The sequence below is a fragment of the Patella vulgata genome, chromosome 5 (assembly GCF_932274485.2).
Source record: "Patella vulgata chromosome 5, xgPatVulg1.2, whole genome shotgun sequence".
Classification (NCBI taxonomy): Eukaryota; Metazoa; Mollusca; class Gastropoda; family Patellidae; genus Patella; species Patella vulgata.
The window spans coordinates 19,782,316-19,800,228 of NC_065883.2; the positions used below are offsets into that span (position 1 = coordinate 19,782,316).

Consider the following 17,913-nt stretch of genomic DNA (forward strand, 5'->3'; position numbering starts at 1 on the left):
AAATGGGGTTAAACGTCCTACCCCGACTGGGCTAATGAAGAAAGGGCATATGAGGGAAATTTTGCCCGGAAAGTGGCGCTAAAGTCTACTCGTAAATCAAATTCTAACTTCCAGGGGTTATTTTACGTGTGTACACGGGACCTCTCGTGTTCTTCCACCTGAGAGAATATACGTTGTCTTTTGCTAATCCTTCTTTCTGTGCCACTGACAAAGGAACGCCATACCGGAAAATCCCAACGAGCTCTACATTAAGAGTATCCAAAGTATATATACGATTTCTGTTACGTTTTATTTCATTTCATTATTTTTGTAAAAAATACGTGTACATAAAGGAAGCTGATAAAGTGATAAAAACACATAAACATATAACAGTAAGCCGTTAAATCCAGTGTCATTTCGGTAATAGTAGTCTGATCCCTTAGAGTATTCACATCCACCTTTCCCTGGTTATCTTCAGTTGTATTGCTTATTATTTATCGTCAAATATAGAAACACTGAAAAGAAATATAATGGAAATAAAATAAAAATATTTAAAGCAGGCTATAACATCACCTTAGGGTGTGTATCGTTTCGATGTTTTTACAGCTACCACATTCTTCTGTACTATTTTAAAAGTCTCAATCAACTGATCATTTTCATCAACTTGTCTTGTAACCACCATATCCGAGTCGCCTTCTTTAATACCTTTCTGATTTAAAATTAAAACGTCATCTTTTAGAGTAAACGTTGCCTTGATTTTTCTTCCATTCATCGTTTCGTCATCAAATGGAACTCCTAGTTGAAACTTAATGGATTTGTTTTTAAACGTGGATGTCATGTTGATTTCCCAGTTGTCGCCATTTTGTATAATTTCCTGACAGACTGTTAATTTGCTGGCCACTTTTCTCAAAACAAAATTCATACCCATGGCTGACATGAACTCATCCCAGTTTTCATTTTTCTCCAATTTCCAGTTCCCTAGTAATTGTCCCATGTTGTCAGTAGTATGTTCAGCAAGAATACCTTTTAATAGCTTGGTATGACGAAACACCGAATCGTATCACTAGTTGATCCGTCTCCTCCGTTGAACAATCTTTTAACAAATTACGCCCAAGGTTAAAGTTCAAAGTTCAATAATTGAATACTAATAATATCGTGTCAGTGTTTTATAGTTAGTCAACCAAAACGTAACATTCAGCGTATACTATAGATGTGAAGTGTGTGAAAGTTTGACGATGGTTCAAAATCAGACAAACAACTATACGGCGTAGATGATATCAAGGCCGTTTCAACACTACACGGGTGTTTAGTTATACAGAACTCTTCAATAGGGCACACTGTAGCTCCTTGCTTCACAGATATGTCACCAATATGTATACTGTTATAAGAAACTGCTGAGAAAATCATAAAGCGTGTATACACATTTATATATTGTATATATATATATATATATATATTGTATACTATAAGCTCTCTTTCAATGGATGACCGAAGGGCTTTAGGTTTGTCGTTGGTCTTCGTTGATAAGTAGCCTATATGTATTGTTTCATGATCGAGAGCGAGACATTAAGTAATATATTGTAACAACAAGAGGGCCGTAGACCCGAGTGTTTTACAATATATTATGCAATGTCTTAAACTCGAGACCATTAAACGACTTAAAATACAGACACCCCGCACGCGCTTTTGCAGTGAAATACGTCACACGAGTCCAATATTTCACTGGCATAAATACTGCACGATTGGCAAGTTGTCCGCACGATTATTTAAAATAATGGTACGCCAACATCAAAGGGTGACGTCACATCTGTATTTACGTCCACTTCCACCAAGGGTGATACCGTAGACAAGATTCAAACTTCACTATTTGATCAGTTGCAATATCGCTGTCACTATTTTATCATTAGTTAATCAAAACCTCCCTCAAACGAACACCAATATAAATAAATCTATTACTATCGCTAAATTATATCTATGAGCTGCTTATATCGCAAATAGTGTCTTATGATTAATTCACAATGCACCACTTAAAGGTCAGCCCCCTCTGTAACAACTGGATATACGTCACTTAGCGATTAGCATGTATATACATCTTAACTCGAAATGAATGATTCGTGTTTCGGTTTTTTTTATACAGTGACTGACTATCGAATGGCCAATTGATTTAAATCTGTGTTATGTTATTACTATAACGGCATGCGTAAAACTCACATAAGTAGTAGTTATTAGCACACTTTCCGAGGTGTATCGGTGAAGATCAGGACAGTTTTCGTCGAGAGGCGAGGGGCCCCGTCGAGGCGGCCCCGACCAAAACTGCCCTGTCTTTCATTTATTCTTTCTGTGCCTCACGTTACATTTCGTGGTAGACTGATTTCGCAGTGGAGAAACGACCTGAGTAGTATTTACACGTGCGTCTTGCTGCGTTACCCTGAGCGTAAAACAGTTACGTGTTTTTTTTATACTGCACTCCGTATTGAAAGACGGGGATCACGAGGCTAAGTGGGTAATACGCTTGCTCGCTAGCCTGGAGATTGGGTGTTCGATCCCCGCATTGGCCGAGAAAGTTCATCCCGATTTTCCGGCGTGGTTTCCCCTTGTCAGTGATGCAGGACGGAGGGCCTGACAAGGACAACTGTCTAGTCTTTCGGATGAGACGAGAAAACCGAGGTCCCGTGTATATATTGGAATGCACGTGAGAGAGAAATGGAGTTTAACGTCCACTCGACACAAACTAGGTCATTTCGGGACTAACATTGTTTTTAATTTTATTTCAATAATTCGCTTGCGCGTAGGGGTCTTTAGCAGTGGGAGGAACCCGGAGAAAACCCACGAGGTTGGACAGGCGACCCCACTCCTTGACATGTACATCTGGGGATTCGAAACCACACCAGTTGTAGAAGATCCCTTGGCAGTTGGAAGTCGATATAAGAGTAGGCGATAGTGCCGCTGCCCGGGCAAAATTTCCCTCATAGCACACTGTATGGCGTATGCCCGTCTTCATTAGCCCAGTATAGGAGTAGGACATTAAACCCCATTTCATTTCATTTCGTATTGAAAGACGACGGTGAACAGTCCATATGCTGATTACACTATTTTACTTTATTACACTATTTTGCCTATACCGTTTTTTTTAGGACTTCGAATTTTGTCTAATGGTTTGGATTGTTCGTACTTGGTTTTATTTTATTTGACGAAGTCGGTGAACATAGAGCCAACCACATCGTCAAAACAACTTGTCCCTGGCGTAGAAGGACTGCAATTATATTAAACGTTATGTAAAGGATACTGCACAACGTGGGTCAATCCTGGTGAAGCGTGCATCGGCGGATGGTTCGTCCGATGAAATTTATTTGTAATAAAATTTATGACTTTCTAGGCGTTTGTTTTCATCCTGCTTATTTTCAATGCTTGTATAAAAGTGTTTGTTTGTCGGAAATGAACAGTACTCGTTCTGGAAAGCGTACTGTTCATTTCTGATACACGGATACTTTTATGCCTGTATTGGAAATAAACAGGACAGTTTTATCAAAGGTTGCACTGGCAACGAGGTAGAAGTGGGATGTAATGTGTAATACATGTACTGACTGAAACCTGTCTCTAGTTGGGACAGTTTACTATTGTTCGAAATAACACAGTGAAACACATGACTATGGTGATTTCTGTTACCTGCTTAGAAATTGCTTTAATGACGTTTTAAACATTATTAACATTGAAATACAGAGCAGTGACTTTTAGTATACAGGGGCTAGAACAGTGGTTCTCAACCCTTGCCAACGGCACACCTTGGAAAACATGGAAAATAGCGGCACACCATGCTAAATATGTATGAAAAATATTTGAATTTTGCAAAATAAAAACAATGTAAGTCAGATGACATACAACCGTCGACAGACTAGTCACAGGCCATAGAATGACTCAAAAAACACATCTATGAACTTACCAGTAGACACCAGCGAATACTCAATTGGGATTACTGGTTTCTCGCATTTTCTTAGTGTGCCGTTCAAAATTTCGGGGCACACTTAGGAAAATCTCGCGGTACACGGGTTGAGAATCACTGGTCTAGTAGTTCACCAATCAAATTGAAGATAATATTTTCATGAATACAATTGTCATTGTTGTATAATGGCTATGTAATGTCACTCTAACCTTTATCCACTAATTATATTTTTAAAAAAAAGGTGCAATAGTGCGTCCTTGTAATTGTTCTTTTGGGGAGAAATATATTGTTTGTTGCCCACTCAACCCAATTAGTTCACTTCTGAACAACCCTCATCTAAATCTTTAGTGATGGATATTTTTTACTGATCGGGAACCAGTCTTCATAAGAAAGGGAAATCGGGCTGGAATTGGCTTTTAGTCGACCTCCATGCTGCATGTAAGTAGCTTTAATATCACGCCAAATATTAAAATAAGAGACTAGTATAAATATAGTGAAGGTTCCAGTGTTTGCTAATATTGATGTTCTGGGTGATCTGTTAAAGCCAACCACGAAAAGATTATCTTTGGGCTACGCTTTGGGGATATTAGCTTCTCACTGCACTGATGAAAAGACCACTAAAGTTAATTTGAGTTAAATAAAATACAGAGTTAAATCAATAACATGCCCTGTTTGACATTTGTTCATTAGTATTGAAACCAAAATTATTACCCAACATTTGCACTCCATGGGAGTATTGTCGTTGAGCATGTGCATAGATCACATTAAAGGTTACACTAAATTGTATTCTTGGGTCCTATGCATCATATCGGTAGCTCAAACAATACGATCATCTATAAACTGATTAAGCTTGTTATGTTATATGGGGAAATGTGGCTTAAAAAACGCAGCACTTTTAATTTATGTCATATAAATTGGGTGACGTAAAAGATCATTTAAGTTCACACCTATATTCTTGTTTATCAAAATTCAGCTGCTGTATGTGAAAAGCTATTCAACGTTGTAGTACTTCAACCATACATATATTATAGCGAGTACATTCTTTGATTGTGTAAACGTGTTAATGCCTTCAAAAGATTTTGATAACATTAACACTACAGGTGGCGATGTATTCGCCTTAGAATTAGTATTTCACCGACATCACCACCTACATGATCAATTTCGAAATGCAAGAATACTCTTGACACAAATATATGGGCATAGTCAAAAAACCGACAATTTTGTTTTTAGCTACGACTGATGAAGGGTTTAAATAACATTACTTTTAAGTTAAAGTAGCTAAGTCTCTAACTCAATATCATCCAAAGTCTTACACGTTGAAAATGCGAATTATTTGTCAATTCAAATCAACATTGGTGTTGTGATCTTACCAGGAAAAGGCAGGCTTCTGATATCCAATATTTAAGACAAAATAAATATTTTACCATTAATACACGAATCGTGTACCATAGTGCGTTTTAGCGTCAATTGCAACAAGTGACCAGAAAGAACGAGGCTAGACATATTCCACTGGAGAGTCTGCTGAAGAGACTTGAATAACCAGACGCTAGGGAAATTGCTATAGGGTTGAGACACATGCCTTATTTTGCTGGACATAACTGATTTGAAATTAGAGTCAAAACGGAAACAATTGAATGTAAAACAGTTTATATACAATTGGATTACATTATTATATGCATTGCGACCCATTTGGGTCAATTTCTAGGTCCCAAGTATTAGCGATTTAGCTCCTTTAAACTAGAACTCCCTCATAATTGTCTCACATATATCAATTTTTCTTGTTGACAGAAGATCTCTTTCAATCGGGAGTAAAAGGTCGCTCGTATAACCCCTGACGCGACCTCCCAGTACAACGGGTCAGATCTTTATGTAGTGTAGGCCATCGAAAGTATAAAAAAAAACGAAACATAGATCTATATTTTAATCAGATTGCAAATTACCCGGATAAAAACAATTATGGTGGATGATTTAGTTATGTTTGGCCCATTCTATTTTATTTTTATTTTGTTATTGAGATTACGAAAGAAATCAATAAGGAATGGTTATTTTTTAAGCTACTTGATGCCCATTTTGAACGAATTAACAGTCTCGTCAAGTTACTCAATATCAAGCTGCCAGGGGTAAAACAAAGGTCAAGGTTCATTTGACGCATGTGCAATAATCCGTAAGACCAGATAGCGTTTACACTACGAAATTTTAACTGCGCTATTGCACTTTCGCACCTCTACTTGAAATTTTCAGGGGATGTTAAGGGAGCCATGACCTCACACAATTTTCTTTGTTGACTATTTAGACTCGAATAACAAGACACTAAGACGGATTCCGACACACTGCGCTTCCTGCCTAACGCCGCAGTTCATAATAATAACTAGCAGGATACCCGGCTTCGCTCGGGGGTCATGACTCCGAAACCGGAAGTGGTAGACTAACACCACCTGGCCTATGTTACTCCCCGGCCCGCGCTAACCCTATACCCCAAATTTCAGACTCGGGGCAGATGTAGCGGCCAACCCCGAACAGACCGGCTTCGCTCGGGGGTCATAACTCCGAAACCGGAAGTGGTAGACTAACGCCACCTGGCCTATGTTACTCCCCGGTCCGAGCTACCCCTATACCCCAAATTTCAGACTCGGGGCAGATGTAGCCGCCAACCCCGAACAGACAGACTTCGCTCGGGGGTCATAACTCCGGAACCGGAAGTGGTAGACTAACGCCACCTGGCCTATGTTACTCCCAGGTCGGAGCTGCCCCTATACCCCAAATTTCAGACTCGGGGCAGACCTAGTGTAGCCGCCAAGCTACAGACTTCGCTCGGGGGTCATAACTCCGAAACCGGAAGTGGTAGACTAACGCCACCTGGCCTATGTTACTCCCCGGTCCGAGCTACCCCTATACCCCAAATTTCAGACTCGGGGCAGACCTCGTGTAGCCGCCAACCCCGAACAGACAGACAGACAAACGACAGTCACAAATATATATATAATGTTCGTATATTATAATTTTGGCGCTAAGCCACCATTTTCTATAAACGACTATTTGGCGTTGACCAGTTGGATTGGCCTTTACGTGTGAATATCGGTGTGACCTTGACTCTGGCTTAAAAATTCCCATCGACCTCAGGACCTTTGCGCTTATATGTGCTACGCCCCCATTTCTGGCTGTATTTTCGAGGTTAATGTCCGAGGTGAAAGCAGAGAACTCAAATTCTTCAGTCAGTTTTTGGACATCTGACATTGACTTGCGACCTTCACTCTGTAACCATTTTAAATGGCCATCATGGACCTTTACCGGCGCTAGGGCACTTTTGCACCAACCCGCGGGATATTAAATCGACCGTATGTCTAGCATTAAATACACAAAGTCCCGTACATAGACCAATCCGTTATCATGGCATGAGCATCCATTAATACGGCAATTTGTTTTTCAGAAATTTTGCTAGTTTTATATAGTTAATGACCCATACACCTGACAGTCCGACCATTATTGCGAAAGTTCGTTCTCGAGACATTCTTGTAGATGACGCGTAAATCTAACAGATCCCCATTTCCATCGTCTCTTAGTGTGAAAGTTCATCGTGATTTTGCTTAGTGGTTTCCCTGTGTCAGTTCAATGGTGTAGGACGGAGGGTCTGACAAGGACAGCTGTCTAGTCGTTCAGATGGGACAGAAAACCGAGGTCCAGTGCCCAAATTGGCATGTAAACGATTCCTTGGAATTTGAAATTCGGTATAAGAGTAGGCCGTGGCGCCGCTGTATGGGCAACATTTCCGTCATAGCACACCGTATGGCGTATTCCCGTCTTCGTAAGCCCAGTCGGAGCAGAACAATAGGACGTTAAACCTAATTTCATTTCCGTTAACTTTCCATACAGCGTTATCAAGAACCACTAGTACTTTCGTACAATATAGGCCTATTAAAGACATATACAGTCTGAACTTTCTCACATCATTCAGAAAAAGAAGTTTTTGAAAATTAGTGTGACGCTATAAAAATATTAGAATATTAAGTAACTGCTGTTTGACACCTGTAAATACGGACGTGTTGATAAATGTAATTTATATATAGTGCAATGGATATACAATAATATAAGTATTGCGCATTTGCGTTAATAATAAATATAAATATCAATTTTTACCCAAAACCCTCATTCGGTGCAGACCGCTGTTTGATTCTATGGTAGTCATTACGTTATACTATAGCCAACGTAAATAAATATCACACCCTCCCCCAATCCAATCTGGTTAAAACACAGATCCTATTTCGTTTCGTTTTTATAGTTCAAAATTTCGTTTTACTCGTCTTTACTACACTTGGATCTGGAAGAGTTGTTATTTAACTCGTGTTCTGAATGGTGTCAGGGATAAGCCAATGAAACAGTTTGTTACGGCGAGCTTTAGGAGTGATTTGCACGGAACTGTGGGTAATCCACTAGTAACATCAAAGCTGATTGGTTGATCAAATGTCTGACGTCATAGAGACATAAGTCGGTCTTTTGACCCCTGACGTGACCTATGGCTATAACTTGTCAGATCTTTATGTAGTGTAGGCCATCGAAAGTATAAAAAAACCGAAACGAAATATAGATCTGTATTTTAATCAGATTGCCCCCAATCACACACCACCCCATAGGAAGCATTACTATATTCTATAGCCAACGTAAATAAATATTATACCCCTTCCCCCAATCTCGTTGTAAACTGCGGTTCTGTTCTATCGTAGTCATTACGTTATTCTATAACCAACATAAATATATTTTATACCCCACCCCTTCCCTTTTATTAGTTATCTTGAGGATAAAATTGTTTAAAATGTATAAATCTGCCCCCCCCCCCCCAACCTCTCGTGGATGACTATAGTGTTAATTATATTTCACATATATAAGCAATTCTAAATGAAACACATCTAACTATTATAAATGAAACACATTTAACTATTCTAAATGAAAGACACCTAACTATTCTAAATAAAACATCTAGCAATTCTAAATGAAACGGATTTAACTATTTTAAATGAAAGACACCTAACTATTCTAAATAAAACACGTCTAACAATTCTAAATAAAATACATCTATCAATTCTAAATGAAACAACTCTAACTATTTTAAATGATACAAAGAACAGACTATGAAAGCTTACATTGGGTATACATCAGTGGCGATCTGATGCCAGAATGCATAAATTCCGCTATGTATTCTGATATCAGACCGCGATTGGTTGGTCCATGCATGGCCTTGATCTTACTCTTGCCCCTCTGCCACATGGCCTCAACGTGGTTAGTATTTGTTTGGGTAACTGGCTCTACAAAATTCTGCGTATGATTAACTGCTCTGTGGACATATTCCAAGTTACCTATGTTGTTGTAGGACCCCACATATCCGAATTGATGATAGAACCTTGGAAAATCCACTGTTGTATAATTGGAATCAATATTGCCGCGTCTTTTTGGGGGCCGGATATCAAAAACGCATATTTTTGTGCTGGATCATAGCCCCCCCCCCCCCCAAAGATCCATTCTTCCCCAACAACTCGACCAACGTAGTTCTTTCGCCTGGCAAATAAACTTTCATCAATTTCCACTATTTGCCCAGGCCCGCCGAGTTGTTGAGGGTGATTTGTGAAATATTTAACGCATATATCTCGACAAAACTGATGCCAATCCACAACAGTTTGCTCTGACCCAATGCTCAATTCTTTCATAATCTGTTTTATTGTCAGGCCGCGGGAAGATGCACAACTCTGGGCCCACAGGTATGCTAGACCCAAATTTGTCAAATCTCAAGGTGCGATTTGTCGAAAAAGCTCCCTTGTCTTATACTGTAAGTCCTCCTGCAGCCTGGACAAATCCAACATACACCATCAACTGCTCTGCCAAATAACCCTTCGTTGCACTGAAGTTGGCAATTTGGACAGGCATGTTGAACAGCAAAAAGTCCATTTTGCCTGCAGAAGGCAATAGTGGCAGGTGTATTTTGAGAAAAATCTTCTTCCAATCTGAATTAAATTCATTGCATCCAATTCAGTTTGATTTGGAATATTTGCGTTAACCGCAGCCATAATGACTCTACCCCTTATTTCCGAGAACTGACGACAACAGGCGAGCGTCAGGCATATATATAGGCTGACAGGTGAATAATAAGGGGGATAAATCTTTTCCAAACATAGCCCTTTTTCCCATTTATAAAACGAAAGAAGGTGATGTGCATGATAGCTTGTGATATGTGAATTTGAGCTATATTATTTTTATTGGCGAAAAGTAAACAGAAAAAGAAATTCAGCCGATTAAATCTTTAAAGGAAGTAAAATATTAAGACTAATGGCAGTAACTTGTGTTTAACATATTAGGGCTAAGACAAGTAATTCTCTATAATTTTACTTTACTGTTAAATCAATGACATTTCTTGGCCTATAACATTTTTATTGTATCATCCCGATGATCTTAATGCTTTTAAACACAAAAGCTCCGCCATGTCACAGTCGTCTAATAAAAATATCGTGACCTGTTCGAATATTTTGTCCGCCTGGCGAAAGGCATCTTGAAGCAGTGGCGTCATTTTGACGGGAAATGTAAATCTAAACGAGAGCAGTATGTCAACCAAAATGTCATGCATCTTGGGGGGTGGGTATAGGCGCACTACATTCGTATCAACTGCCTTTGAGAAGTCTGAGTTCAGTTTTCTGTAACATGACCTTGACCCACGACTTCGACCTAATAATTGTTTATCAAGGGCACCTCGGAATTAACCTCGAAAATACAGCAAGCAATAGGAGCGTAGCGCAAAGGTCCCGAGGTCGATATTCACACGTAAAGGCCAATCCAACTGGTCAACGTCAAATAGTCGTTTATAAAAAATTATAATATACGAACATTATTATTATTGTGAACTGCAGCGTTAGGCGGGAAGCGCAGTGTGTCGGAATCCGCCTTAGTGTCTTGTTATTCGAATCTAAATAGTCAACAAAGAAAATGGCGTCGAACGGATAAGATTATCTCTACGGCAGAACGTAAAAGGTCGATAAACTATAAAGGTATAGATCGATTCAGCTGAAATTTGGTGTGAGGTGAGGTGAAAATTTAAGCCTCTCCGACCCCAGGAATTGGTAGAGATGCGAAAGTGCAATAGCGCCATTTTAACCGTGCCGTATTGAGAACCGTTGCTAGACCACTTCACATTAGTGGTCCAAATTGGAACGCTTAAGTTTGACCTGTTTATACTACAAAACAATTTAACCCTACCGTTCTCTGCTTTTTCGGGCTTAGGCATTTCGGAAACTGTCTTTAAAAAAAAGGTTAGAAGACTATAATATGGGTGTGTCATGGCATTTATTATGTGACAAGTATGTATGTGTTGGTTACTTTAATCTATATCGATCCAACAATTGTCACTCCCACATTAAATAATTTAGTTAGTTGTTAAAGATATCTCTTCAAATTATCACCATATGATTAGATTTATGGGTGTGTCATGACATTTATTATGTGACAAGTATGTATGTGTTGGTTAGTTTAATCTATATCGATCCAATAATTGTCACTCCCACATTAAATAATTTAGTTAGTTGTTAAAGATATCTCTTCAAATTATCACCATATGATTAGATTTAAAGGAGCCAAGTCTTTAACTCGGCATCATCCACAATCTTCGACATGGCAAATACGACTTACTGGTCAAGTTAAATCAACATTAATGCTGTTTTCTTACCATGAAAAGGTGGACTTCTGGTATCCAATATTTAAGAGAACATGAAAATTAAAAAATTGGTACACGAATCGCGTGCAAGAATGCTTTCGGCGCATTTGTAATGAAGCGACTAGATGAACGAGGTTACACATTCCACAGGCGAATACTACCGGTGTGTAGACTGGAATAACCAGACGCCAAAGACTGCCCTTGACTCTTCGCGTATTTCGTCCAACATTCCTATTACATTACCATATGCGTCGCGACCCATTTCTAGTTGACAAATAATAGCGATTTAGGATGATAAACTATTCAAAACAAAACACTAGGTATTTTTTATGGATAGAACTATTTCTCAGTTATTTAATAACAATGTTTCGTAAAACGTGACCTACGTGGATTTCCTTGTCTGTCTTGTGTTTTGTTATGAATTGTTAAATATTAATAAGGTTGTTGATAACATCTTTATCAAAATAAATATTATGTTATCGAGTGCAGTTAATTAATGAGATAAACGGAGAGAAGATTGAGATATGAAGGAAATCTGACAAGACAGATGCCATACGTATCGGTTCTTCACGAATTTCAAAGATGATTACGTTAAAAATGTGAGGTATAAATTGCGTTCAGCGATAAAGTGAAAAATCTTGGTGTGTATTTGGACATTAACAACAGTAAACCATCGTCCAAGATATGCTACTACCATTTTAGGAACATTGGCAACATCCGTCATATGTTAACTGCAGAAACCTCAAAAAAACCTTGTACAGTTGTTCGTTCATAAATATTATCAAAATTAGATTACTGTATCAGTCTTTTTACGGTCATTTCATCTCAATTATTACAATACAAAAACAACAGAAGATACCAAATTATACAGCCAGATTAATTTCCAAATCACCAAAACGTTAGAGTATATCTCCAGTACTAAAGTTTCTGCATTGGTTGCGTATAAGGGAATGTTCTTTTCATATGGGTTGCGTATATGTGAAAAGATAGATTTCCAAATTTTAAGTTGTATATCGGTGCCTTCATGACAATGCTCCTTCATATTTAAAGAAACTTAAAAATCTTATTTTAATTTACGCCTTTGTATGTCAATAACGTAATTAAATCAACCTGTCCATAATATCTTATACAAAGTATTGGACGTTAAATCGGTAATAAACAACAAACAGCATCCCTACCCAAGGCAGCTCGACCAAAATGGGCACTTTGCGGAACTGGTTTGCCGTAGTAAAACCAAGACCGCTGTAAGAGAAACGAAAATTCCGAGGATATACTGATGGAATAATGTCAAGCACTACAACTTAGTCAAACATTACCATGTTAGTCGGCCAGTGACAATCAACTGATGGTCAGAGGAGCACAGCAACAGCTGGATAAAATGAAAACAAACTTAATTGCCAAGCTGTCATCAGGGGGGGGGGGGGGAGGCTATTACATTATTACATATATACTTTGCATTAATATGTCTTAAAATTGTATTTTCTAATATAAGGTAACATTTATTTTCGTGATAATTATATATAGGTTTTTATTGGCGCTAGGAATATCTGTGCTAACTTATCACACTAAAGCTCATCTCGAGTGCTATGGTGTCAAAGACCGTGTGGGCCTTCTTCCCTCATAGTGAATGGTTGACGCAAGTAAGTGGGGTTCGTCGGAAGCGTATAGTCCAGTGAATTAAATAATGTTAAACATCAACTTTAAAAAGGTCGTCAACAATTTGATGGGCCCTCGGCAGCTGTTACACTGCCTATGGGATAATCCACCTCTGTCCATACGAGCTCTGCGATCCCAATATGAACATTATTACTGTATCAACATGGAAGCTGAATAAAGTTGGTTTTAAATCATTTGAAATTTCAGCATCTTTGAAGTGGAATGCCCTACCGTTAACTTTAGAATCTGCTCCAACATTTAAATCTAAATTAAATACATTCGTGTTTTCTAAATATCAATTTTTTTTTAAAAAAGTAACTTAAAATTAATCCTGCGTGCGCTTTGAGCAGACTTTATTGTTCGGAGTTTAGCGCTATATAAGAATGACTATCTCTCAGCCACGTGACTCAATGACAAATCTAGTGATCTTAAACCATTCAGCCACTCCCGTGGGCGATTAGACAATATGTGAATGTTTTAAAGATGCATTATGTAAAAGCTAACTCTAGCTATTGAAGGTCGTACTTTTTCCCTCAAATGTTATGTAAATTATTAATTAGACATTTATTCACATGACAAGTCCTTAATCAACACTATAGACATCGCATCGGATGGTCATAATTTTAATGGATTGAAAGACGATCGCCATTTAATAATTTAATTTAAACCCGTATAATAGAGACTTTTACTTATCAGAAGTGATCTGAATGTAAAATTCAATATAATTTCTTATTTTTTAAACTTCTATAGCGAGACCTGTCTCTTTATATATAAGGCATCTGTAAATTCTAGAATGATTCATATGAATATATAATAGTGATTTGACAGCCTTTTAAGCAACAGATATAGAAATAATTATGTGCTGACTTTCTTAGAAAATATAAAACTATTGCTTTAAGCACCCGTGACACGGAATATAAAACATTTATAATTTACAAAGACCCAGACTTCTTATTGCAACTATAAATCATTAAATTCAAAAGATACGAAGGTGAAAGCATTTAGGTTTTTCTGTAACCGAATTTGCAGAATGCTATTTGTAGTGCGTGTGAGCACTTGCAAATTACCACTAGGAATGTCAAATGTTGATATTCGAAGAAATTGGCAGTAACTTCAAACCACAGAAAATTTACATTTAAAATATGTCTCTGTTGTCGAATACTCACGACATCCGAGAAGAATATTTACTTACCAGCTATATAAGGGTGTACACGATAAAAGGGTTTCCGTACTTGAATATGAAACTAATGAAGAAAAGGGTGTTGATTTGATTAAATCTAGCGTGTTAGGAACGAACACTTTAATATGTGAAAATATCAGCCGATAGATATTTCGGGCGTCTACCACATCTGATTCTGTAAGCAGCTCTACTGTGTAAATTTGGTGTAGCTTCTGGCAGCTGTGCACTCAAAGCGTCGAGAATAAGCTCCGATTGTAGAAACAAAAACTTACAAAATCCGATTTAAATAAATTTACACACAATCTAACATGTCCAAGCGACCAATTTAAATTCGACGATGAATATGTTCAGCTTAGACTAAGCACCTATCCCCCGGTCTGACGGTTACACGTTTTGGAAAACGAAAACTCTGTTGCTTCAACTAGAGATAGAGTATTTAAACAAAGTCTGTATATATTCATCGTAATGAATATAGGCAGAGATAAATTGCTTCTAATGGATGGAGAGTCATAAAATTATAGTTTCATTATATCCATATCTTGACTAAGTTCGATTATAACATTTTCTGCTCGGGTTATGCAAAGTTATAAACAACTTGAATGCTCAATGTTTCATAAAAAGATGTGCTTATTGTAATTAATAAGTACGTCATTGGTTTGGGATTGATGCGAGGAACATAAGGCTTAGCTTTGGTTTGTTCTATTTATACTAACAGTCGCAGTCGTATCTTAAATACCAATATGGCATTGTAATCGGTAGATATATTTGTTCAGACCATACGTAGTAGTAATCTCACAAGAAAGCATATTGGCCCAAACATTATTAAAATCGACCTGTCCAAAGGTATCTTATAGCCATTTAAAGATTAGTGTACTGTCTATTTATGGGGCACCGCCATCTTTGTTTTCAAGTCGACGTCTGGATGATATTATCAAGATTTTAGCTAATCCGTATTGGCCTTTTGGAGGTCTAAATTAATATCGAATGAAAATATGTATAAGGAAATATAATGTTCAATGAATTCTACCGCTGTTCCTAGCTAAATGAGAGTGCTTCTTTAAATCTTGATTCATTAGTTTCTCAAGTGTAAAAAAGAAAATCATGTTTTCTCTCTAGTTGCATGACAAGATTGGGTTTGCTATTATATCTAAATAATGATGTTTGCCTTACTGGTTGTTTTGTTTAAAACGCCAACAACTATCAAGGAAGGTTAAACCGCCATTCCAATTGATAAAAGTTAAGAAAGGCTGGAAACAAATTAATATCACACTGTTAAAGTATATCGTGAATTTCATCAAATTTACGTGAAAGCTAATGTGATATACATGTTGTACATGTAGACATTATTGCCAAATGATAATTATAGTTATTAATTTGAGAAAATGGGACTTTTAATTCACCAATTCTAAAACAAAGAGCCATTTAATATACTTTAAAGGATGTATAACTCTATTCCGTGGAACCTTAAAATAGACGAAAATGGGTTGAAAGAACATATTATTATTAAGGTAATATGAATATATTTTATTTTTTATTGTAATTTTTAATCATTTCTGTTCGATGAAATACACAAACAATTCAATTTAACCTGTAGGTTATTTTCGCTCATGGCCATTACTAATCCCGGTCAAGTTCATAGAGAACCCGATGTCGGGAACGGATTTTAATAATATCTCCATTGTGTGTTAAATATTGTATATCAGGATTCCATATTTTCACGGTAAGATAAAACTGTCAATACTGATTGAAATGGAACAATATTAAATATTTATTTTAATAAGTAGTTTTTTTTTTATTTCAAATATTATGGATAATATTGAGTTAGGGCTATACATCCTTTAAAAACGAGAAAATATTACTAAAGATATAGCCTCTCTTAATTTAATGGAAATTACATGTCATTGAGATGTCGAGCTCTAGAAATAAATTTTTAATTTCAAGATACAAGCAATACTTCGTCTGGAGCTAGTATATCAAGTAAAAATGTTTATTTTAAGACGACGGTGATGGTAATATTCGACGAACCACTATTCTGTCCAATCAATAAGCCCACACAGTCTTACGGTATTATGTATTCATTTTTGTCTTAATGATGCCTTCCCGAGAACAAACTGTGCGTGTTGATGATATATTTGGAACAAAAACATATTCCAACTAATTTATCTATCAGCACTTTGCTTAAACCCCTCTCAAAACATTTTAAACACAAGGATCTTATTTAAGCGGCCACGAGAGAGAATACAATTAATAGCTTGTAGTTGTTGTTAGCAGATGTCCATTTACCAAAAATATAGAAACTTCAGTAAATTATTTTTTGACCGGTGTTTATCGGAAAATCTACTCTTTTTAGAACAGAAATCGGTGTCTCTACTTTTCACTTATATACCAAATATGCCATACCTTTAATGGAAATAACAATCTGGTTTAAACACAGATTCTGCTTCGCTTCGTTTTTTTTATAGTTTAAATTGTTGTTTCACTTGTCCTTTCTAAACCAGGATCTAGAAGGGTTGTTCAATAGCCCGCTTTCTTGGTGATCCGAGGGATTAGCTAATCAGATGGTCAGTTGGGTTCAATTATTGTCTTGTACCTCACGGAACTGTGGGTAGATTTTCGCAGCGATATAAAACAAATGACAAAGCAAAGGTGCGTATTTCCGTCCAGATATATATAAAATTACTCCACAGATTGCTTAAAGGGGTATTAGGTAAGATTAGGGCTGACTGTTATCGCTATAATAGTTAAGAATTAGATAATGAAAAGAGACTATGCTGAAAATTCAGTCAAATTACTTCACTATGAGCCGAGGTATTAGCGATAGAATTATAGGCTAGTCTCTATCGCCATTACTACCGTTGTTTCTATACTAAATATCGCAGGGATCCGATGGCATAGAGAGTTGATTATGGTTTTGGTAAGTTGTCTAATTAATAATTTATAAAATATTTAAGGTCTAAATAAAGACCCACAATAGACAGATTAAGCCCTAGCATAATGCGTGTTTAATCGAATGACTAATCAGATTGTAGGAAATAACTATCCCAAAGATACTTTCGTGGTATTGGATCTTTAAGTGTTAAAAGTGACAACTAATTTCACACGTTGGTTATGATACTATTTTTCTTCTGTGATTCTCCTTACCATATAGCCAATATAACCGAGGGGTTTAGCCAATACCACTACATACTTATATTTATATTAAATTAAGTGTAAGACATCGAGTTAATTCTCGGAAAACTTGGTCACCGCTTCTAGATTCCCGGTGAACGAAATGACAATAACAAAATACGAAAAGGGCTTGGGTCTTTGTCAATAAATAAGTGTAATTCGGCCGAAACACGTATTGTTTCTGTATGTGTTTTTACTATTTTCTTCTTTTGTGTGTGTGTGTGGGGGGGGGGGGGTAGTCAGATTTTGCAGCCAAAACTGTACATGGTGCAAACATTTAGCCAACGTAGATGTGGTTGACCT

The 17,913-nt window shown here is 37.2% G+C and overlaps 1 protein-coding gene across 1 annotated transcript; it reads right to left on the bottom strand.

Moving 5' to 3' along the window:
* Positions 1-553: 553 nt before the first annotated feature.
* Positions 554-1,048, bottom strand: LOC126821561 (fatty acid-binding protein homolog 5). The gene has a single exon (XM_050550017.2). It carries the CDS (start codon positions 971-973, stop codon positions 554-556), a length of 420 nt encoding a protein of 139 aa, XP_050405974.2. The 5' UTR covers positions 974-1,048.
* Between the last annotated feature and the right edge of the window lie 16,865 nt (positions 1,049-17,913).

Excerpts from the sequence above, each read along its gene's own strand:
- LOC126821561 (XM_050550017.2), bottom strand. The coding sequence starts at position 973 with ATGGGACAATTACTAGGGAACTGGAAATTGGAGAAAAATGAAAACTGG.